General features: G+C 33.1%; 3 protein-coding genes and 2 non-coding genes across 8 annotated transcripts; 2 read left to right on the forward strand and 3 right to left on the reverse strand.

Moving 5' to 3' along the window:
• The first annotated feature begins 5,015 nt into the window (after positions 1-5,015).
• LOC137824001 (zinc-ribbon domain protein) lies at positions 5,016-6,667 on the forward strand. Its single transcript, XM_068629408.2, has 2 exons — positions 5,016-5,639; positions 6,441-6,667. The coding sequence occupies exon 1, from the start codon at positions 5,274-5,276 to the stop codon at positions 5,601-5,603; it is 330 nt and encodes a 109-aa protein (XP_068485509.2). The 5' UTR covers positions 5,016-5,273; the 3' UTR covers positions 5,604-5,639; positions 6,441-6,667.
• CH1 (Pheophorbide a oxygenase family protein with Rieske 2Fe-2S domain-containing protein) lies at positions 6,368-11,427 on the reverse strand. Its single transcript, XM_068633562.1, has 9 exons — positions 10,983-11,427; positions 10,163-10,387; positions 9,819-9,923; positions 9,429-9,704; positions 8,919-9,066; positions 8,640-8,824; positions 8,418-8,530; positions 7,841-8,135; positions 6,368-6,855 (listed from the first exon to the last, which is right to left on the reverse strand). The coding sequence occupies exons 1-9, from the start codon at positions 11,106-11,108 to the stop codon at positions 6,691-6,693; spliced, it is 1,638 nt and encodes a 545-aa protein (XP_068489663.1). The 5' UTR covers positions 11,109-11,427; the 3' UTR covers positions 6,368-6,690.
• A 4,462-nt stretch (positions 11,428-15,889) lies between these two features.
• TRNAQ-UUG (transfer RNA glutamine (anticodon UUG)) lies at positions 15,890-15,961 on the reverse strand. Its single transcript has one exon. It is a non-coding gene; the product is annotated as a tRNA-Gln (tRNA).
• Positions 15,962-18,281: 2,320 nt separating this feature from the next.
• TRNAM-CAU (transfer RNA methionine (anticodon CAU)) lies at positions 18,282-18,365 on the forward strand. Its single transcript is given in 2 exon segments — positions 18,282-18,319; positions 18,330-18,365. It is a non-coding gene; the product is annotated as a tRNA-Met (tRNA).
• A 413-nt stretch (positions 18,366-18,778) lies between these two features.
• LOC137824485 (filament-like plant protein) lies at positions 18,779-24,273 on the reverse strand. 4 transcript variants are annotated; one of them, XM_068630137.2, is made up of 6 exons: positions 23,855-24,144; positions 23,638-23,728; positions 23,080-23,239; positions 21,839-22,178; positions 19,652-21,435; positions 18,779-19,359 (listed from the first exon to the last, which is right to left on the reverse strand). In XM_068630137.2, the coding sequence occupies exons 3-6, from the start codon at positions 23,191-23,193 to the stop codon at positions 18,952-18,954; spliced, it is 2,646 nt and encodes an 881-aa protein (XP_068486238.2). In that variant the 5' UTR covers positions 23,194-23,239; positions 23,638-23,728; positions 23,855-24,144; the 3' UTR covers positions 18,779-18,951. The 4 variants fall into 4 exon arrangements, with proteins under 4 accessions (XP_068486238.2, XP_068486239.2, XP_068486240.2 ...); XM_068630138.2 differs by having other exon boundaries at positions 23,080-23,282; positions 23,855-23,987; XM_068630139.2 differs by lacking the exon at positions 23,638-23,728 and having other exon boundaries at positions 23,855-24,273.
• Between the last annotated feature and the right edge of the window lie 28 nt (positions 24,274-24,301).

Genomic DNA, 24,301 nt, shown 5'->3' on the forward strand with positions numbered 1-24,301 from the left:
GCACCTTGAAGCAACAATTCGAGTCAAAGCAGAAGATGAGCTTGCCCATTCAGTTTGTCCAAAGTCAACTGGCGAGAAAATTTGGTGCCCGCCGTAGGGCCCGATAAAACTTGATCTCATCCACATTTGCGACTAAGCCTTCTGACGTGATGAGAAACACAAGGCAAGGCCTGCTGGGATTCGAAGGAAGCGATGCCCCCGCCTTACAACAACTCATGGAGGTCGTGAGGGCCCTACAAGAGGCGAACGAGGAGCATAGACGAGATCAAGAGCGGATCCAAGAAGAAGCCAAGGCCGAGCAGGAGAAGCTACAAGCGAAACGTGCAGGCATATGTAGATGGCATGGTCGTCATGTCGGAAAGGAAGGATCAACAGATTACCGATTTGGAAGAGTTATTCTCAACAATAGCAAAGTACAACTTAAAGCTTAATCCATATAAGTGTGTGTTCGAGGTAGAAGCAGGGAAGTTCCTTGGCTTCCTACTAATTGAAAGGGGCATACATGTGAACCCCGACAAATGCGCAACTATTAAAGCCTCATGTTTTTTACTCAGACAACATCATGCTTCCCTTAACTCCCTAATTCGTAAACGAGTGGTATAATAAGAGGTCTCTTTTAGGAGTTCCTTTTTAGCCCAAGGGTATGAAGAACTATAATCCATCGTCGAAAGCAACTAAAGCATAAACAAAAGTAGAATACGAATGCAATTCAGGACAGGTAGAATGAATCGAATCGGCGTAAACTAAAGATACATTTCTCGTAATGCATTCAATGAAGTGGAGTTAAGAAGGAAAGGCATACCTTGTTTTCTGGTGAGAGATGGTGGCGTGGGAAAGGAGAAGTTTTGGAAAAGGTTTGGAGGCAGAGTGATGAAAATGAAGAAAGTTTGGAGGCAGAGAGATGGAAGTGAAGGGAAAGAGAACATATATTCAAAAAGAAGAAGGTGAAGTGACAGGATTCCCCCACCGCTGATGCAGGCGCCACATGTACGCTCCAAATTTAATAAGGTGAGATGTCTTTTCACAAGACGCTTCGGTAATCGTGTCCCAGCTACCCTTTGGGGAAACGTCATGTCATTCGCCAGTGTAGGAGAGCCTTTTCGCCTTGTCAAGCTCGACTCGAGCCTGGGGGGCTTGTGTACTAGTTTAACGTTCTCGGATCTTCAGCCCAAGCACTTAAGTGTAGTAAGCTCGGTTAGACAGGTTATGTGAGAAATACCCAGCTCAGCCTGGAACAGGTATGGGCCTAATGACACGTTATGAGGTCGGCCCAGATGTTTTGTAGTCTATTTGGAAAATAAAATTAAAGTAAAAACAATAAAAGGAATAACTAAATTAGTTAAAGTGTATATATATTTTTAATGCAAATAAAAGTTGTTAGGGATGTGGCATTGTACTCGAAAATGAAAGGTACACATTAATAGAATGCACTTATTGGTGAAATTATATTGTTATTATTGAGATTATATTCTTGTTGTTGAAATAATATTCTGGTTGATGAAAATCGTTGAAGGAATTCTATAAAAGGGGTTTAAGACCCCAAGTAAAGGTAAGTTTTTCTAAACCCTACATTGATACAGATTGATAGTTTTAATGCTCTCACTGACTTGATCGTCCCCTTCGTCACAAAGCGTTTTCAACTCGATTCAACACCCCAAGCAAAGTCGCTTCAACCAGGAGCTCACTTCCAAGTCCGATCGAGAACATTTTCTATTTTGTCTTTTTTGTTTAATGAAATCAACAAGTTATTTCAAAAAAATTAACTTGTTTAAATTTTGTTGATTTATATTGTTAAAAGAAAACAATTATCTATTTCCAAAAAAAAAAAACAATTAAATGATTTTAACTGCTTTTTGTTTTATAACTAAACAAATTTAATCTGATTCAACAATTTTCATTAAATGATTACACCTTTTTCACATTCTTTGAAAATTTATATAAGGAGATGATCTGAAAATTTCAAAAACATAAATTTTTGAAAGAGAGAACATAGATTGTTTTGAAATTGTTCTTGGAGATTACTTTTGCTTCTTGAATCATTCTTTTGTTAAAGGTTTTCTGGGTTTGAATTTCTCTATGCTTAATTTGTAAAATCACAGGTGTTTTCAAACTTTTATTTCTTTATTTGTATTCTATTGAAACAAATTTAGATAAAGTTTCTGGATTTCTTGATGTGAGTTGCTTTTAGAATTGCACATTTTAGATGTTTTTACTTGGATTATGATTTTTTTATTAACAAGATAGGTGAAACTCAGTGAATATTGACATTGAACACAAACTTAACCAAGTGGTTAAGTAAGTGTGAAGGTTCTCTTCAAAAGAGAAAAAGAAAAAACAAAATTACTAAGATGATGATAATTGTGAAAATTAAAGAAAGACAAAGAAAGATAGAGACCGAATTGAAAAGGAAGATGAAGAGCAGAACAATAAAGAGATAAATGAATCAAAAGAAATGAAGAGCAAAGGCGAAAATGAAGAGTAAGAGTAAGGAGTAGAGGAAGCTTAGGGAGTGGAGAGAAATGAATTGGGAACACGCCACTTCGAGGAGGAAGCTCCAAGATGAGTGAGGATGGAGTCGCCACTTACAACTATCTCTGCCAAGATAAGACATAGAAAAATATAGGAACACTCTAGACTCACTCAATAAGAGTTTCTTTACTTCAAAATTCAATGTGATTTACAAAAGGGGAGACACTCTATTATAGATATGAGTGCCTTGGAGAGGAAGAGAGGAAGGGTAGGGCATAAATGACTACAAGCTTCTAGAAACTAGGTCAAATGTGAGCACATGGGGGAGTCTTCTAGAATCTAGGTCAAAGGTGAGCACATGGGTGGCACGTGGGTGATCTTCTAGAAACTAGGGTTTCTAGAAGCTTAAGCTAGCTTAGTATGCTTCTAATTGGGCTAATGTGAACTCGATTGATTACAAATTAAACTTGTCTTAAAAAGACTAGAAGGACAAATAATTGATACTCTGGATATGCTCAGTTGTTCTTCTCCTGAGGATCTTCTGATGCATGGTGGGTCCCTGTGTCTCCGTCTAAGATGTTTAACCTAGCCTTGAATAGTCTTTTGGGCTCGTGGTCAGCTTCTTGTAAAATTGAGTCATATCATTTCTGCTGAGTGATTGTTCTTGTGGGGTTCAAAAACTAAACTCTTGGTTGTATCTTGTGTAATCTTTGTTCTTAGTTTAGTGAATTCTTAGTTGTTTTACTGAGGACTGAATGTAACTTTTGGTGTACAAGTGAACTAGTATAAATCATTTGTGTGTGTGTCTCTCTCTCTCATAACTGCTTTTTTCTGTTGCTTTATAATTTTTGGCAATATTTCAATTGATTGAATAAAATGTAATAACCAGCTAATATTTGGTGTATATGTTTGTTTTTCTTTTTATAATCAGTTGAACAAAAAAATCAATTTATTTATTTTATTAAATTTTCAATCTGACTGCATCTTTTGTGAAAATATTTTGAAAAGCAACTCACCCCTCTTATTTTAGGCCAACTATTCTAACACTTTCGTGATGTAATCTGAAACAAAAAATGAACATGATAATAGAGAGAATAAATTTTGAAAATTTAAAATATATGAAGGTGTAGGCTGACATTATGGGAGTGCAAGATCCGCTAGCCTCTAAATGGTTGGAGTTGCTGGTGAATTTCTTCATGCATCTCCATGGTTTCTTCCTACACCTTCATAGGGGTGGTGAAATTTCCATTTTACCCTTAATAAAAATAAATAAACTAACTCACAACATCTTTTTTTCATCTTCTTCATCTTTCTAGCCTCCATCTTTTTTCGGTAAACATTAACGACCAAGGGAGCCTTCTCAACCTCCCAATGGTTTCGTCGCAACCATAACTTCATAGCAAAAAAGAACCTTCTAATTCTCCTTATCTTCTCATTCTGAAAATCATGAACAACCTAATTAGCAGTATACACATCCTGATAAGAGGGAGCATCTATCGTGAGGAAGAAAAAGAGCGTCTACTGTGAGGAAGAAGAAAAACATCACAACAGAGTGTCTATCACGAGGAAAAAGAAAAGTGTCTAGCACGAACATCTATGTAGAGAGAGATCACTTGATAGTTACCAAGCATCTAAGGCCTATTGTGAGAGATTTCGAAGAACACATGCATCAAAAAATGGGGACCCCTAAACGAATTTTGATTACGTCAAGAAGAAGACACACACCAAAGAGATGAGCATGAGAAAGAACAAAGATAAAAGAGAAAATTAAATACGTAACATATCCTTGAACGTAACAAACACAACAAAAACACCCAACAACCTCAAAGTACAACTATATTGTATTATGTGAAAGAAAGATTATGTAGTTTACAAATTGATAATGCAACTTCATTACTAGCACATTTAATGATATACTTAAGGTAAAGATAAGCCTGAATTTTATTGAGTTTCTGACCAACATCAATTTGTCCATTAATTTGATAAACACAGTTAATTAAAATAAAGCATTCATGAAAATCAAATTAAAGAAGAGAAAAAATTGGTATGCATCTCTTATAATAGTTCATGCAATAAAACAAATCAAATCAGAAAAAGAAAAACCTAAACGAATTGTATTCTAGAATCTGCAACAAGGAATGTAAAATACTATTCCAAATTTAAAAATACATTATAGATTATATTGTCTATCATAATTCATTTTAGATTGTACACTCCAAAAGATACTCCAAAAGATAATTATGAATGTGGAAATACCTTTCAAATTGTACCATTCATAATGCATCATACTAGACCGTATAATTTGGAAAAAAAATTAAAATAAATTTTTAGATTGTACTATTTAGAATATATTAAATCTGAAATAAGTTAAATTTGGAATAAGTTTTTCAATTGTATAATCCATAATATATTTTCTAAGAAAATATTCAACATATTACAATCCAAAATAAAAAATTATATTTCAATAATTTATATTTCAGATTATACAATACAAAATATATAAAATCTAAATTTTTATTCTAAACTTTATAATCTTTAAAGTTTCCAAATTTCCCAATCCAAAATTGAAAAACCACATGATTCATAACCAGGGTATTTTTGAAGTTTACAGAGAGGAAGAAATTCCCCGGTTGCTGACACACCTTCACAAGGCCCACATCGCAGAAGCCCAAAGCAGAAGAAATCGCAGGAAACCTCCAGATAATCGAAAAAGCGTAGGCCAAAAATATTTATAATAACAAAACACCAATTTCGTTCAAACAAAGAAGAAAAGGTGAAGTTTCAGTGAGGGTTTAGTTTGAGCCATGTTCTTCTTCTTCGTGGGAGGGTTACAGCAAGAGGTGCGACAGGTTCTGAAATCCGGTGTGAGCAAGTGCACGTACTGCGGCAACAGCGTCGATCTCGTGAACTCCGACAAGGTTCTCAATCTCTTCTTCGTTCCCGTGTGGCGGTGGCCGGCCAAGGATCCTCTCTTCCATTGCTCATATTGTAAGAACTTCTTCCCCTACAATTACTCTCTGCCGCCCACCTCCGAATCGCCGGCAGCGGTGGCCGAAGCCTTGCGCTGCCGCTTCTGCGACCGCGAGGTGGAGGCGGACTTCCGATTCTGCCCCTTCTGCGGATCCGATCTGTGAACGTAAAATTTGGAGAGGTTTTGGGAAAAATTGAAGGTAATAAATGAAATTTGAGGGTTTGTTAGTTGCTACTATCATGTTGTAATGTTGAATACTATGATCTTTTATTTCTTTTGAAATTAGATAATAATTTCGGAACTTGTACTTGAATGCAATATGCCTATGCTGAGTGGAAACTTTGTATTAAATTTTTAGTTTCTTTATGACTTTATTTAGAAATAATGGCTAATTTCTTTCAATTTGTTGAAAAAATTAATAAATAATAATTTTTTCTTTAGAATATATTTTTGGGGAAGGTATAAGAGATTAAAAGTTTTAAAAGAGCAGGATTATGATAGGCCAAAAAAAAGATATTACAGTGTTTAAGGAAAAATTATTCGACTTAAATAAGGATAGTAAAATCTGTATAGGCCTTAATGATGTTGATTTAGATTATGGCATTTACTTCCAAACACCAAATCATATTGTATGAGATTTTTGTCTGCTTAAGAAGTATAAAATATTATTTAAGTACTTGTTTGAAATTGAGAAGCACGGTGAAGTATAGTTATTGAAATTTAGAAAGTAGCAAATAAGTTTCAATTTTAAAATTTATTTAACATTTTTTAGCATCAGAAAGAAACTATGTAGAATAAATCTTAATGTCTTCATCCACTATCCGTGTTTATCTGCATTCTTTTGTAATTTCAAAGATCACAGTGAAATGATAATTCCAAACCTTGGATTCATTCATTAGAAACACAATAAAAAGTTAAACACAAGTCTGAGGTTGTAAACCCTAAATTAAATAGCATTGCATATAAATATTGTTTGATACTACATGCCCTCTTGTTCCAGGGTGAGGTTAAGGCACCAGCGGAGATGGTGCAGATATCAGAAGAAGGTAAAAAAATGATTGGCACTGTACACAATTTGACAAAAAGAAAAAGGAAAAAGGGTGAAAAGGTGTCAAGACTTGTGTATTTGGAAAGGAACAGCCTCTTATTACAACAGTTCCCGGATGGTCTTGCAGAGATGTAGCCTTGAGTTGAAAAAGAAAAATTGACTATTGGAGGATTGAAGAAGCACTGTTTATTCTGTATTTGATCTAGGAGGTGAATGGTAGTTGTTTATCTCCTCGCTCTAATGCATCTCTCCACAATCTGTATCTCACCCCAAGCTTGTCATAGGATACTGGAAAATTCCATACATTTGCACCATTGTTCATTCGTTCCTGCTGCCCCACCACTAGCCGCAGATCCTCATTTAAAACCTTTTTGTACATGAACATCCAAACAGCAATTAGCACAAAGATAACATTTATTGAAGGACAAAACTTACATCAAGTTTTTCGTGTCCTTGTTATTAACTTGTGTATTTAAATTAAATGATGACATATCATGAGTTGAGAACTTTCTTGATGAGAACATGATCATTTTATTTAACTAGAGAATTGTACCTTAATAATAATCAATAAAAATTCAAATCTTATTGAATATTAAATTATAAGAAAAGGAAGAATAATGACAGATTTTTTGGGCTTCCTAGAGGCAAATGCATATTATGGATTGTGGGAGCAAGATTTTCATTTTATTTGTTAGTACAAAAAAACATAAACTTATCCCCATTTTCACATATTACAACTGTGTTCAGAGCTCAAATATTCTAAGTTTTCAAAATATAATTAATTAAAATGTATATCTTGCCCTTGTGTTCAAGTATTTTATATTTATTTTCTCATAATATAATTACTTTGTAAAACCTTGTGATATTTTACTTTTTTTAAAATATTATAAATTATTGTTTATTACTACGTGTTTTTTTTTTTGCTAGTAGTGTTTTTTTTAATCTTAAGCATGTTTAAATATCCCAAAGGGTATTTGCGGTAAAACCAGGTAGTCCTTCGAGACATAATTTCATTCGGGTAAATGATTTTCTTAAGTCTCTAAAAATATTAAATTCTTTCGCATGGATCCCGAAAGCGGAGAAATTCCAAATAAAACCCTGAAACTAGGACTATTTTACTGAAGTCCCTAAATTAATTACTTTCATTTTGATCCGAAAGGTATGTTATATTATCACTTAAACTAACGCCGGAATGAAGTTCTTGAGACTTTTATTAATTTCCTTTGTTTAGAGAGAAAGATGAGCACGCCTAACCCTTTCTACCCTTTTTTTCTTCTTCTGTTTTTCCTCCCTAATTCAAACCTGGTTATCGAACATAGTTAAATATGAATTCATTATTCGAAAAACTTTACCTGTTCTGCGAAATGCTTCCATAGGTATTGCATTAAAGGTATATGCTTAAGCAGAGGAGCGAAATCCAGTGACATTCTATATAGCAATCTTGTCTTTTGTTTTGAAGATGGTAAACAGACATGTAGTTGGTGCAGGTGCGTTGAACATTCCCTGGTGTTTTGTCCCTCCAGTTTCCCAGGCTTTGAAATTCCAATGGTTGATAGAACCATGCAAGGTGGTCGAAACTCCATATCAATAGGATAAGGGTCCCAGTATCCTTGCAGGCCAGATGCAGGTGTCAAAAATTTCACCAAGCTGCAAGTTCAAATTCATGCAAGGAGAATGAATAAGCTAGAAGATTACTATTTCATACATATAACAGAGAGCTGAAATATTCCATTCATAAGCAATGCAAAATAAGTGTTACTACAGTATGATATTGAACTATTAAACGCAGAAAAATATCACTTCCAATGCTTTTACAGTAAAATTGTCAATGGAAAGACTTCGTAGAGGGCATTGTAATCCCTTAATCATTTGTTATCTATTCTGAATGACAATTGCTTTCAGTTTTAAAAGAGTATAAACCAAACAAACCTGGGAACACTCCATCCTTTAGCGAATGTTGAAGTGTGAGTAAAAGGGGCATGGGCAAGATCCAAAAGATTGTCCAAAAGTAAACCATGCTCGATTGGAAGTTCCATCACAATCTGCAACAAGTGAAGAGAGACCAAGTAAGAAGACACATGATTATAATTATAATTCTTTATCTTGCATTGAACATCATACCTAAGGGAACAGATTATGTTCATAACATACCTCAGCATGGATTTCAAATCCAGAAGGAGGTAGTAAAGATGGAAGGGTAGCTGTTGGTGGTTCATTGCCAGGCCAAATCCAGATCATTCCCTCCTTTTCAAAGCATGGAACTGACTTTATTTTCACATTCAGAAGTCGAGTAGATGGCATTTTCTCACATTTTCCATCAGTGGTATATTCCCAGCCTGATATCCAATCATTTGGTAATTTTAGAGTCTGTAAATTTCAGTGTACAAATAACTCATTCATAGGACATAATTTGTCCCAGTGATGACTAACCATGGTAGGGGCATTGGATACGACCCTCATTTACTGAACCAAGGTGCAGAGGACAGGCTCTGTGTGCACAAGTATTCTGGACACATCCAGGCTTTCCATCTTTCCCTCTGAAGATAACCCATGGTTCCTCAAAACATTCTATTGGGATCTGAGACAGCAAAAGGCAAACACGCTAATGAGAATTCACATTTAGCTTAGAGCATGTCTATCTTTCATCCGACATGACACCCCATTACCACCAAGAAAAATTGAAAACAACAATAAAGAAGCTGTTTTCCAATGCTCTAAGCATCAAATATTGAAACGTTTTTATTTGCTGCTATAAGTCATAATGTGCCACAAAAAAGACATTTTAGGTATAGTCAATTGGGAAGATTAGGATAGAAACCTTAAATTCAGATCTCTAAGAGGTGAAAAAATATTTCCAATGCTCATTTCGTTTGAAATACACAAATATGATAGATATTTTTTCAGAAAAAAAAAAGACACTTAAGATACATAGGCACATACCATGGTATCATCCTTTAGGTTGCTAGAGAAAGCAACAGGATACCAGAAATTCTTCAAGTGGGGATGGTATGACTGAACTGGGCCTGATATGTTCAAGTTTTTCCGTGGCTGCCTTCTCTTTTCTGTAACTACAGAATTTGCAGATGTACTGGGAGAAGATGATGTTTGGGAAATTTCAGCTGGGCTTCTGTCTTGCAACAGCTTATCATTTACCAATTCTTCCATATAAGCAAGCTTATCTAAAGCAGTGGTAACCCTTGCTTCAGATATATGAACCTGTTTTTGTTCATTTGCATAAATTTAGTGGCAGATTAGTAACGAATTTACAAGTTTCTGCCATGTTAGATTTCAAGTTATGCTGACTGGTCTATCACTGGTAAAATTCAATACCTGTCTGTGTGCGTGTTCTAATTCATCCTGCAACCCAGCTAGCTCCTTTTTCAAGGTGCCAATTGATTTAAATTCACGAGCTAGAGGATTGAGTACTTCAACCACCTACGCTCATAATTTTGAAGGTGTAAATCAACACATGGTGGAAAATGCATAGCTCAATGAGTAAAAGGGTAAAAGGGCGTAGTGAAACAAAAACCATATTGTATTGACACAATATGATCCAGTGACCAAGATTACAAATGTCAAAATTCTTAAAAACCAAACATCATCAAACAGCATAATTCATTCAAGCATCAAATTGATTCTATACAACAATAACATAAAATGAAACCGGTTGAAACCTTTTCATGGAGGAGCATGATTGTAAGCACATCTTGCCGAGCTCGCCAATCTAAGTACTGAATATCATGTCTTGCCACTTCCAGGGCTTGATATACATCCAAAACCTTCCCTTTATTCTGTGTAATCTTGGATCTTGGATCCTCAACATCAAAAAGCGCACCCCATGAATTTTTCTTGTCTTCTTCTCCATATACAGCAAACACTTTAAATCTACATTTCAAATCCTGAAATTTGACATGCCCCAAAAAAATTTAAGCCAGAGTATGCAGTACCAGAAAATCAAGCTCCTTTGAAGGAAAAACTTGCTATATATTAACTACTCATATAGATAAAGGTTTAACAAGAGGAACACGCACCCAACCAGCGTTAACTAATGAAACATGTAACAAACAGTGCATATTAATGTCATTTTACCGATCATTATACTTACAATTGAGCCAAAACTAAATACACATGCCAACTTCTAATCTTCAACTCAATTGTGCTCACACACAAAAAAATAAAAATCTGAAGTAGACTAGGATCAACAAATTTCCCTCCATGTCTACGATGCAATGCACCCTTCCAAGGGTAGAAGTTAAACAATCACAGATGGCAAAACTAAGTTCATGTCATTTAAATGTGTACACTTACACGGTCAAACCATTCAATCACAAACAATCGTTGAAAATAATCATTGGTCCAACATTTAAGATAATTATTGTAGCCTCTAGTCATTAAATAATTAACTTAAACTTTACTTTTACCCTTACCATTACCTTAATCAAAAGAAAGCAGCTAAGTACAAGAAAACAGACGTAGAAGAAGAAATAAAGTTACCCTTTTTGTGTCAAATTTGGAAGCTCTAAGGAAAATTGGAAGAGAGAGAGCTGAAGCAGTAGCGATGGCATTCATGGCGGAGAAGAAAGGAGAGTGGGTGTGAAGAAGAGAAGAGAAGAGAAGCATGAAGAAGAGAAGAAGAAAATTTTGTTGATAAGAGGTTGGTGTTGCGCGCGATCTCGCTTTGCCCTCGGTGGAGCGCCACGTGGAATCGTTGTTGCCAACGTGGCAGATACTTCTACCACATGCTTCTCGAACTATCTCGCTAGCGCAGTCCCACACTATCCTCTTGCTCTCTGTTTTTTGTCCTTCCTAGGATTTTGATTTGCGGAAAGAAAAAATTAAAAAAGAAAAAAGAAAATGCGGCATTAATTGTGGCCAGAGATTTTTCAAAGTAAACACTGCCAAAGACCTTCGCCTCGTATATGTGTGGCTGTACTGTGCCAACTGCGATTTAGTTTGGGGTTTCTAAAATCACCAATACAGATATTTTTAGCTGCAAAACTTTTTTTCTATATTATTCCCTAAGTTATACTTAGTTTGTTCCTATTTTTTAAAATTAGATGTTACTTTTTATATTATGACAAAAAAAAAATCAATTTTTTCCAACATTTTAAATATTCTCAATTTGATTTAATTTTAAAAAAGCTAGTTAACAGAATTTATTATGTAATATTTGTGACTCACACAAAGTAAAATTCTGTTTAAAATTATCGGTTGTTCATGTCATACATCCATCAATAAGTCAACTTTAATGATGTGTAATATATAACTAATATCATGTGTCATTCTTTTAATATTGTTATATCAATTTGATGAAAGAAATTACATTTACTTGTTTTTTTACAGTAAAATTAAATTTATAATGTTCAAAATAGTATAATGAGATTAAAAATATCATTATAATATAGACTATTTTGGGAGTAGAGGATCTGCAGGTGTGGGCAAATCGGTTTCTAATTTATTATGAAAAATGTGAGACAAACTTATTAGGTTGGTTTGATGATTTGTTTAGATTTCTTCAGTATAATTTGTAATTCGTGCGAATTAAGAATGGGGTGGGACGGATCAGCCTGCAAGTTCACACAATAATAAAACATGTGTTTCTTTCTATATCCCCTCAAATATCTTGTTGCACCCCATTAATCGTAGAAATCAAATTTCAAAAGTTAAAATAGTTGTTATATATTCTAGAAGGTAAGATAGTTGTTCAAGGAAGGTTATTTTGAAATATTTTTTCTCTTCTAAATTTTCATTTTAAGAATTGACTTTTGTTATGTTGTAAGAGTTTTGATAAATTATTTTAGCTCTAAAAATGCCAAAATTTTCATATTTCAAAAACTCTTAATTTATCTTTAAGAGCTCATATATTTATATCCAAAATGTTCAAGGATAGAAAAATTGAATATGATATATTAGTTGAAAGGGATTTTAACTGATTGTTTTTGTTCAAAAAGTAATTTCAATCGATTGAATTGTGTTTTAATAGGTTGAAATCACGAAAGTAACTTTTTTAGTGATTTTAATCGATTGATTTGTGTTTCAATAAGTTGAAATAAAACAAAAGTGTTTTCTTAAAAAGGTTCCAACATTTTAACAAGTTGAAATGTTTAAACATTGTTTTCACATGGCTATAAATATTTCAAGTGGTTAAAGAGTGATTTTAACCAATTGAAATCATTTACCATTCATTAAATCATTAAATCATTTACCAATTGAAATTATAAAACATGTTTATCAAGATCAAACATTATTAAATCATCACACACAACCACTAACATTTGAGGAATATAACAATTGTGAAATAGGTCAAAAAACAAGAAGAGATTATTGAATTGTGTTTTAAAATATTGTCATTTTCTCATTATTTATCAATCAGTTAGACAGTGGTTTTAGGTTGACGAACTATGTGTAAAAAATCTTATAAAGATTGGTTTGTAAATCTCTATTTTTATTGTTAATGTAGTACAATAATATGCAATGAACAAGGATAACAAAAAGAAGAAATTACTCTTTGATTTTTATATTGGTTCCTCTGATACTGCAGACTACGTCTAGTTGCCAATCAACTAATTGGGTTTTACTTTGTAAACTACAAATGCAAGTTTCAAATTGAGTATTATTTTGAATGTTATCACTTCTAACTAAAAATCCAAGTATTATTTGAAGGCTCGTTTACTCCTGACTAAAAAATTAAGTATTGTTTGTTTTACTTATCACACGAAGTGAAAACTGTAAGGTGTTGTATCGTCTGTCAAACAAAGTGATTGCATCTTACATGATTTGCTCCTTTTCAAAATACAATGTCTTTCAAATGAAGCTTCTTCATGTTTTTTACTTCGTTGTGACTAGCACTTAATCAAAACTATGGGATGATTGGACTTTTGCTCTAACAATAATGGTAAAATATTCATGAATGCACTTCTTCAAAGAGGTTGGAAGCATCAAAGTCATTCTTCATGTCTAACATTAACAAGGTTTTAGACTTTACTAAGTGGTTATGAAATAAAATCACTCATTGTCTATAGTCTAGTTTATCATAAATGTGAAGAAGATACAAATTAAGCAATCTCTTTTACAAGTCATCTAGCACACAATGCTTCTCGTGTACTAAAAGCATTTTAAAGAAGATAAAACAAGAGTGTTTGCACATGTTAGAGAAAAATCCATCATACCCTATGTATTTTGATTAAGTGTTATTAAAACAACAAAGTATGAAACATGACTATCTTTTCTATAGGACACAAGCTTTATACAAAAGATCATGTAAGAGGTAGTGTGTTCCATCTGACAAGCAATGCAACACATGTTTTTTTGCACTTTTTTTAAAGAAAAAATCACATAAGATGATATAAATTCATATAGTATTTTAAGCTAACTTTGTACCTAACAAAAGTTTTATGAGCTTACTAGTTTGATAGTTCTTTCATTATTGATGGGCATAATTTGGCCCTTGGTGCACAACAACATTTTTATTAGGAAAATTAACAAGATTGTTTTTTGGGCTATATTGTGTGATTATATTATCTTATCCCTATGATTTGAAGATGTTCTTCTTAAGCTCATTAAAGAGAATAAGCAAAGCCTAAGATGTAGATTATATTCAAATATAGGATATCATCTTGTGAAGCCATCAAAGTGTTGACTAATACATTCCCATAAAGGCCCTATTATAACATGCCTATTTTAAATAGTGTTGTGAGTACAAGGAAAGCATGTTGAAAACTAAAGGTAATGTAAGGCACAACAAGTTAAGTGTAACAAAAATTCTATTAACACAAAGGCTACCAATTTTTGATACAACTCTAACACACAACAAAATATCAACACACTACTCATAAGGATCTTCTTATTCAAGACATACATAGAAGGTTTTCTATGTAGACCTAAGTAATTCTACGTAAAAGATCAACATGTCATGCATATGCTTTTGATGATAAATAAAGTGTTCTTTGTTTATAAAAAAAAAAAGTCAGTGTGTGAATTATTTCTCTCACAAGGAATTTTTATTTGTATATCATCTCATGAGAGAGTTATTCTTGTAATCATATAAACAAATATTTTGTTTTAGACAATTAAAGAATACGTGGGACAACCAGTAATGACTTCATAAAAAATAATACTAGCATTATTTATTTCAAAGGAAGATATAAGGGATATTTAAAAGTGAATTGCTTATGTTAAGTTATAAGTGATAACAAAAAATATTTATAATCATTTATTAACCAGTGGAACAATTTATAGTTGGTAAAGGAGAACTAAATGTAACCTAGTGCCATGATGAACCAATATAAAAAAAATCAAGTGTTTTATTGTCTCGTGTATTGTACTTGTACCAATTTTTTTTATATCTTTCACAAGTTGTTTGTGAAAACCTTTTTGAATTTTTAGGCGATCATTTCCAAAAGATTTTATCACCATCATCTTAAGAAAAAATTGCAAAACATTTTTAACTTTTATTCAACTTTTTTTATACTACTAATCTTTTTATTTTTAAATAAATAATAAATGTAGTAAGATAATTCCTTGTGAAAAAGTGGATTGAAAAAAAAAAGAATAATATATTAAACATTCAAACAATTAAGATTATATAAAACTTTATATGTTTTGAGGTTAATATGCCAAAGAAAAAAATCACAATAAAGGTGTGAAGATTGACTCAATAATAAATCTAGATCAAAGGTTCCTAGACTGTGTAATCAGTGTTAGGCTACTAGTGTTAATATTCAACAAATGATTTTTTAGCGTATTCTGAGCCCGGGTTCATCTGATGACTAGTCTATTTTATTATGATGAACATTGTTTACGTGTCTTTCTCCTTAGTGTGCACATTTTATATGTGTCAGTTATGACGATATTTGCTCTATAAATAAAACTATGTACCTTCGGTAGAAGCTAACTTAGATTTGTATAATTCTAAGTGAGAGTTTGCAAAGAGAAAAGTTGTATAAAATTGTAATATTTGAAATTAATGAGTTCTCCCACGTAAGTTAAAGTTCATTAATACTTCAACTGAACTATGTTAACTTTTGGCATATGATTTTTTTCTTATTTTTTGTTTTACCTTTCATTAATTTTCTGCAAAGCAAAAAATTTACACTACTTTATCAAGCAAAAAACAAAGAATACAAAACTTAAAAACATTTTAGAACTAAAAATAAATAAATGATCTAAACCTTGATTGTTTTTAGGTGACGAATCTAGTGTGAAACATAACAATATTATCACCTCAATTATAATTAAAGAGAATTAATTAATTAAGTAAACATAAATCAATTATAATATAAAAAAAAACTAGTCCGTTTTTATTGGAGGAAAAAAAAAACTTAGGTGTTTAATGTTTTTTTCCTACCAAAATTATAATATAAAAACAAAAACAAAATTATAAACACGAAAATTGATTAAAAAGGTCCTACCGGGAGTCGAACCCAGGTCGCTGGATTCAAAGTCCAGAGTGCTAACCACTACACCATAGAACCCATTTTGTTAATCATAGCAAACTAAATATATCTATAACATATAGTATTTTCACTGCATTTAAGATCAATCGTATAAAAAGCCAAAAATAAACCTCTTATTTGGAAGCCATTTGAAAGCATGCTACGGAAGAAATATTAATTAAAAAGTTTATGATATACCATGAACTTATAATGGAACAGTTTTTTAATTTGTAATTTTAAAAAAAAAAAAACTAATACGCGCTGATGCATATATACTTGTAGATTCAGTTTGTAATAATAAATGACATTGATCAGTAATCTATGCATAAAAAAGTAGGATTAATTATTTATCTGATCTCTATGGTTCAAGAAATTTAACTTTTAGTTTTCTATATTTATAACCTTGTAGTTATGATATATAGTGTTTTAATTTATATAGTCTGTATGAGTTTAAAGGGTAAAACTAGTAATATTTTGCATAAAAACGGAAAGAAATTAAAATGATATATTAAAAACTATAGTGGATTATTTTTAAGTATGAAGATAAAAAATAAAGTTTGTATGATTATAGACCAAATAAGTAATTAAATAAAAAAAATGTTAAGGTATTGTGTGGAATAATATTGGAGAGTATAGTTTTATGGAAGTGTTGAGTTTAGGAATAACAATGTGAAGTAGTCTGTCCTGCGTTTGGCTTGCAAATATGAGTCGGATTGACTTATCTGTACAGTGAACGCAAGCTGATTTATCTATCCCGTCTCGCATAAGGGTCAATCTTCAAGTTTGTGGGTCAGCCGTGTATAGTTGTTTTTTTTAAGAAATTCAATAAAAAAAATTTGTTACTGAAAAATTGAATATAAAATAATTCAATCAAAATATTTGTTACATTTTGCATGGCTACTGAAAAATTGAATAATAAAATTCAATAATTATAAAAAAATTGAATATAAAATTATCATAACTGAATAAAAAATTTAACATATATGTTTGTTACTGATATAAAACATTAAACATTATTATTCTTTTCTTCTATTTCAAACATAGTCAAACATTAATAATTTAATTAAGATAACATTTCAAAACATACTCAACCATCAAACAACTACAGGACTACAATAAATATAACCAATTCAAAAGCATCAATATTCTTCTATTTTAATAACATTGGATGCATGTTAGTACATTGATCGTCCATTCCAATCCAATTTGCAAATTAAGATCTTATTGGAAAATATAAAATAAACATAATTAAAATTAATGGTTCAATCAATATGATTATCATATAAAATAAATGGTCTTCGTACAAATAAAATATGATCATAGCCTCAGAATAAAGAGGGAGAAAGAAATTATGTGGAACAAGTTCAATCCAATTTTTTTTTTTATATATTTTGTATATGTTGTGTTTGACATAAGTACTCCACAATTAATTTATTTTCAACCATTTAATATGTACTACCACAATCTTCTGCATCATAAGGTATATTCCAATCAAATTCTGTTTTGATAAGTAAAGATAACACAAGTCATGTTCTCGGTATATGTAAATTAAAATTAATGGTTCAACAAATATGGTCATCCTACCAAATAAATGATCATGGTACAAAATAAAATATGATCATACTCTCAGACACTCAGACAACTAGTTGAGTCTAATTTGAAAAAAAAATATATTACTGGTATCTTTCTATATTTTGAATGTATTTAATCATATGTGTTTGACATAAGTACATAACTTTGTCTTTTTATGTATGTGAATCAGCCCGCCTCATCCTGCTGTTGCGTGTTATGCAGGGTGAACTTAAGTGTATCAGCGGGTACGATTACTAAGTCTATCCCGTACTTTTTGCTAGTGGACTACGAACTGGCTTGCATTGTTATCCTTAATTGAGTCTAGACAAACTCTCATGTACAATTTTACTATTTATACATTTTATTTTGAATACTTGTTATTACTTCGTGCTAAAGAAAAGTGTCAATTTGTTTTAGGAACACTCTACAAACATTATTTTAGAAAAAAACATTCTTAAATTTTGTTGTTAATATTTATAGTTTGAGACGCTTAAAAATTAAATTATTTTAACAATGAATTCTTACTGGTATAACTCAACTGATTATGATCGGAAATAATGATCTTTTCAATTTTCTAAAAAAATAGTTCTTATATCATAAGAATATATGTATGAAGTTGAAATAAAAGTAATTGTTAAAAAAATCATAAACTTCAAATGTTAACTTTACGATGACAAATTATTTTAAAAATTTATTAAATTTTAAATCATGTCTGAACATTCTACTTTTGTTTTTGAAAGAAAATGATTTAAAATATATATATTTAATGTCTTGACAATTTCAAGGCGGGGTGGTGGCGCAGTTGGCTAGCGCGTAGGTCTCATAGCTTCGAGTTATCCTGAGGTCGAGAGTTCGAGCCTCTCTCACCCCATTATAAAATTTTTAACAAAAAGCATTTACCTAGTTGTTATATTCATTTTTTTTCTCACCTCAGAGAATTTAAGTGTAAAATATAAGTGCCATAGCTTTTATTATTAAACCTTGCCACTGAAATATACGTCAGATAAACCTATCTATTAAGATTTATAAGAAAAAAAAATTAAAAAGAATTTTTATAAACTAAATATAATTTATGTATAAATGATGTTGTGAAAGTTTTTCATATTAGTTTCTTTAAATGTATAATTTATGATAACTTTCAATTTATGCATAAATTGTCTTTTTATGTTTTTTCATTTCAGCTTTCCTTCTCTCTCACAAGTATTTATGGAAACTTTTATGTTTTAGGTTTTATAGCTAGAAGGGTATTGGTGAAGAACTCTTGATACTAACTGATGACTAGGGTTAGAAAAAAAATGATTCTTTTTAATCAAATGTCAGAAGACAACCCTGCACAAATTGGGAAAAAAATGATACAATTGATGCCAAATCTTTTGTTTGAATGACAAGATCGGCCTGTTTTAAAGCTAGAGAAAAGAATGACTTCTGCTAAGGTTAATTAATTCACTATATCATCACTAAATTTCTAGCCGGATCCCACTCTTGGTTCTGGAGAAAAATTTTGCAAAGCCATTTCTACTCCTCTCAGAACTGACATGATTTGGCATAGCGGGTGATGATGTTGATGAAGATGATGAAAACGGTGAGGTCTCCTCATTTTTGTTTAAGGATGGACAAGAGTTACCATCAGCCAACCTTGAAGAACTGGAATCTCTTTTAGGTGAAAATGTGCCATTGGAATGAAACTTCCACATCTCCCCACCAGCCTGAGCCTGAGCCTGAGCAGTGAGTGATGGACTAGCAGGAATGCTTGCAGTGTCAATAAGGAAATCTTCCAGTGTAGCCAGGGATTTCAACTGATTTCCCAAAGATGCTATTGTTTTCTGGCACTCAGCAAGCTTTCCAGCAGCCAGTGTTAGGTCCTCCTGGCATATAGACAAGACCAGATCCATTACATGGGATAGAGAAAGTATATATAACCAATTCCTTGGACAAAATTTAAATACAATTCTATGTAGGTGCTTTTAGTGATTTCTCTTTTTAGAATTTAAGTCTTACCTAAATATCTTTGTTGGCATTTAATAGAAGCCTTTATTACATATATTTTCAAGATGAAACGCACCAAAAGCCTCTATGGGACTGTTTAAATTTTGTCCTTCCGAGTTTGTAAAAAGATGAATGATAAAACATTTAATATAGATGTCAATGATGACCAACCTGCTTAATCTTCTTTTCTCCATATGAGCTAGCTGTTGACCTGAGCAATTCTTCCTCCAATTCCCTACACTTCATTGCAATTTCTTTTGAAGTTGTCCTCTCCTTATGAACCTCTTCTTCTAACAAGTCAACCTTTGCAGATTTCCTTTCTAGCTTCTCCTCCAGCTCCTTACACTTCATTGAAATTTTACCTGACAAAGTCCTCTCTTTATCAACTTCTGCTTCTAATAACTCAACCTTTGCAGATTTGCTCCCTAGCACTTCCTCCAGGTCCTTACACTTTTTTGCAATCTTATCAGACACATCCCTCTCCTTAGCAACTTCTGCTTCTAACATGTCAACCTTTGCAGATTTTCTGTCTAGCACTTCCTTCAGGTCCTTCAAATTTTTGGCAATTTTATCTGACTCCTCCCTTTCCTTAGCAATCTCTGCTTCTAACAAGTCAACCTTGTCGGATTTACTTTCTAGCTCTTTCTCCAGGTCCTTACACTTCATTGCAATTTTATTTGACACATCATTCTTCTTATCAAACTCTGCTTCTAATGAGTCAACCTCTGCAGATTTTCTTTCCAACTCTTCCTCCAAGTCCCTAAACTTCATTGCAATCTCACTTGACACAGCCCTCTCCTTATCAACCTCAGATTCTAAGAATTCAATCTTCACAGATAATGTTTGAGCCTCAGCCACTATGTCCAGTAGGTGATCTTCTACCCTTTGCTTTGAATTGTAGGCATTTTCTAGCTCTCTTTGCAACTCCTCCAATTTCTCTCCTGCGTCCCTCAACTGAAGTTGTGATTCCTCAATATACTCTTCACTTTTCATCAAAGCTATCTCTAGTTCAGCTTTATCAGCTTCCACCTTCTCTAACTTCACTTTTAACTCATCCATGTGCTGATTCATGATCTCAAACTCTCTGCTGAGAGAGCTTTCTTTGTTTATGCATTGATTGGTAACAACTGACTCTTGAACCAAGCTTTCCTTCTTAGTTTCAGGCAATGCAACAAGGCGTTCCATTTCAAGAAAATCATCCATGAGATCAAGTTTAACAGAACTGGTTGGAGTTTGTCTGCACTTTTCATTCTTAAACTGATCAAGCTCAGCAATTAGTGCAGATGCCCACGAGTCAGAACAACTTGGCTCAGACTTGTTTGGTTCTGAGCCATTAATCTTGTGAGATTCAATTTCCACTGCAGTATGCGGCTCTGCACTGTCTGATTGACTATCTGTTAGAGATTCAACACTGAATGAGGACTGAACAATGGATTTATGATCCTTAACTAAGGAAGATCTTGAAGCCACACTCCTCAATCTCCGGCATTCAGCTTCAAGCTTGGCTACTTTCTTGATGTTTTCCAAATGCTGCTTGCTAGCTGTCTCAGCAGCTTGAGTGCTTAGATCCCTCTCAATTGTCCTGATTTCCAGCTCTTCTGATTGAACAAGAATCTCATGCCTGAGGGCCAAGTTCTCTTTCTCCAAACATTCTACCTTTCGATACATATCAAAGTCAACAGAAGACTTGGCCTCAGAAGCATCTAATTTTTTTTGGAGCTCAGTGAGTTTGCTCTCAAGTTTAATTTTGACTGATTCCAATTCTTGTGTCTTTTGTGCTACAGCATCATAAATATTCTCTTCCTGCTCTTCCCTTGTCTGTCTTAGCTGCCTAACACACTCCTTAAGTGCTCCGTCTAGATGAGTGACTCGATCTTCCAAAACTGAATTCCTGAGAATGACTGTGTCAAGTTGCTTCTTTAAAACTGCCACTTCATTTTCAGCCTTTTCCCAGCCTAAGTTAATGAAAATATGGTCCAATTAATAGACAACCCAAAAGGGGGAGAAAGAGAAAAAGAAGGAAAATATATATTACCAAGGAATCATACCCAGATATAACTATTATGCCAGTGTCAGCATGTAAATGTTCTGATGGGTCATATGTAAGCCTCTTGATCTAACGTACTATTGAGATGATTCAGATGCAATTGACTTTTAATTTCTATAATCCCAACCTAAGTCCTAACCCTCCTTTATGATAAGGAACTAACGAGGTGGTTTTCTAGTTCAACATTCAGATGATGCATTGTTTAGTAGGCACATGCCAGCACAAGATCAAAGCATATTGAAGAAAGGATGTATAATCAAGAAATAAGGTATAATCAGTGCTTTAGTGAAAAGTTACATAGAGGAATGTACCTGCAATGGCTTCTTCAGCAACTTTGGCATGCTGCTTAACCAAGTCTTCTTTGGCATTGACATTCACTAGTTCAGCGGATAGCTTCTCTGACATGTTCCTCAACTCATCATTTAGAACATCTTCCTTTACATCTTTTATGTTTTCATTTTCTTCATTTTCGTCCTTCTCTGATGAACCATCACTAGAAATGCCTGTACCTGGTACAGTTTTAGAGGTGACTTCTTCAGGCAATTGTTCATAGATAAATGAACTATGGTCAACTTCTTCTGCATAGACTGTAGCTTTTGATGTGACATCAGGTGAATGATTGCTTCTACTAGGAGATTCCTTCAATGCCTCCTATTTAAAAGTTTCAAAGATACAAAAGTACTGGACTCGTCAGAAAAAAAAAGGATGAAAATTGATGGTAAACTTCATTCAGACATGGACACTATGCTAAAACTACCAGGGTCAGAAGCCAATTTCCAGGAGAAAGCATACAAAATATGATATTCAAGGTTGAATTAGACCAATGACTAGCAGAGGAGATATTAAATACATTCTTGAATGCACTAAACGTCGAGCAAATTCGAATTATTTTTCGGAACAGATACTAAATATAGGCAGTACAAAATGTGTTTCAATTATATGTGTATATGTAAAACTTGGACAATCAATGAGTTATGTATTCAGATCATTTAGTCAAATAAATTATGCCTAAATAGAGCCAGAAATCTAGCTATTTTTTCACACAGGAGACAAACCTAAAGGAGGGACAAGTAGATTCTGACATAAAGAATCTAGGGTGAATAATTAGTTGAGGAACCTAGTTTTATTAAAAGAACCTGTCAAATCAAGATGAATTTTTCAGTCTTTTGTCACACACTTTCCAAAAGTTATTAGCAATAACACAAGATTAAAAATGAAGCATATGAAGCAAATAATATTTATATTTCGTGATGGTAAGCACAATTCTTATATGTATATTCGTCTCACCGGAACACAGAAATCAGAAGAGAAAAAAGAGCTCAACCAGCGAAACAATCTTAGCTTAACAGTAAGTGAATAACCAACTTTATGCAATAGCAAGTAAGGAATCTTGTGGTTCATCATCAATAAAGGGAGTAAAATTATAATTCAAATCTTCTGACTAGTGTCTGTGAGATAATAAAGTGAATCCAAATATTTTAAGACAAAACCAAATGCCAGAAGCGTGTCAGATTAGGTGCCCCATGTGACTATTCCAGATTGTTTATCATACCTGTTCATCTGAGTACCTCTCGGAATGAGAAGAAACAGATCCTGAACTTTCAGTTTCACCAGGGCTCTTCTCAGAAGACTTCCTCTTCCATAGCCATCTCTTCTTATCCATCATTGAGTCTAATAATCTAACGTTGGCTTAAGAAATGAAGCGCATTCATCTGCAGAAAATAATACCCAAATGTTCATAACCTGCTTCAAAACCTAAAATGCAGATCAAAATGTCAATTTTGTGAGGAAAAAACATGAACAAAGATGCTCCAACGTACTGGCCCAACATTCAGAAAGCAGAAACTCAGAAAAGAAACGCCCCCTTTGACATCCTAAGTAACTACAATTTTTTTTAAAGAAATTGATAAGAGAATTTCTTTTGCTTAACATTCTCTTCGAGGTTGCTCATAAACATAAAACTCAAATTAAAAGATGAAATCTTTTAGCTCCAGTATAATAAGCTAAATCCCACACAATTCTAGGAACATCTTTGAGACCCTTTTTTCCCCCACACTATTGAAATTTAAAATACAACAACTACAGAACATTCTGCAGCACATTTACTAACCCGTGATGATAAAACAGTAGCTGGCAGCACAAAACCGATTAAAAGACATAAGCGTATTACCCAATTCCCCAGATGAAAAAGAGCAAAAATCCTGAAACATAAGCTACCCATTTCAGCCATTGAACTAAAAATGCCTCAAACTCTCCCAAAAGTCACTGAAAAAGAACAAACTTTAATAAATAAAAAAGATTTTAATAAATAAAAAAGATCAAAATACCTCTGACCAGAAAGGCCAAGTGAAGAAACCCAACTGCAGAAACAGCTGGAAGCAAACAATAAATGGAGGCAAAAGAATGGCTGGGTGTTCAGAGTGGGGATTAAAGAGTTTAGAAGCAAGGAACAAAGGTGTTAAATGACACCAATAAGAAAGTTTAATAACAATAAAGAAAGAGGGTAGGCAAAACTCTGTAGAGTGTCAGTAGCAGTAAACGTTAACAATTTCCATAGCAACCCCTGTGGGGAAGTAACAGGTGAATGGAGGGGCTTCTTCTTGTTTTATTATTACTTACCTTTTACGTTTATTTTGGAATATTAAAGTTGGAGGGCCACGTGATTGTAAATGCGTCAGATTGTGAAATTCAAAGGTGGGTGTGTGTACCACTGTGAGTGGGGGTGTGTGACAGTGTGTGTGTGTGTGAGAGAGAGAGACCACAAACAACTTTTT

Source organism: Phaseolus vulgaris, chromosome 8 (assembly GCF_051622355.1).
Source record: "Phaseolus vulgaris cultivar YP4 chromosome 8, ASM5162235v1, whole genome shotgun sequence".
In the NCBI taxonomy this organism is placed as follows: Eukaryota; Viridiplantae; Streptophyta; class Magnoliopsida; order Fabales; family Fabaceae; genus Phaseolus; species Phaseolus vulgaris.

Bases quoted from the DNA above. Each gene is read 5' to 3' on its own strand.
- LOC137824485 (XM_068630139.2), bottom strand. From the start codon at position 23,193: ATGATGGATAAGAAGAGATGGCTATGGAAGAGGAAGTCTTCTGAGAAG. The intron at 21,436-21,838 runs GTACATTCCTCT...TCATTAACTTAG, and splicing joins TGCTGAAGAAGCCATTGCAG to GCTGGGAAAAGGCTGAAAAT. The intron at 19,360-19,651 runs GTTGGTCATCAT...TCTATATGCCAG, and splicing joins GAGAAAAGAAGATTAAGCAG to GAGGACCTAACACTGGCTGC.
- CH1 (XM_068633562.1), bottom strand. From the start codon at position 11,108: ATGCTTCTCTTCTCTTCTCTTCTTCACACCCACTCTCCTTTCTTCTCC. The intron at 10,388-10,982 runs GTAACTTTATTT...GTCAAATTTCAG, and splicing joins CCAAATTTGACACAAAAAGG to GATTTGAAATGTAGATTTAA. The intron at 8,136-8,417 runs GTTTGTTTGGTT...TTGAACTTGCAG, and splicing joins AAAGGATGGAGTGTTCCCAG to CTTGGTGAAATTTTTGACAC.
- LOC137824001 (XM_068629408.2), top strand. From the start codon at position 5,274: ATGTTCTTCTTCTTCGTGGGAGGGTTACAGCAAGAGGTGCGACAGGTT.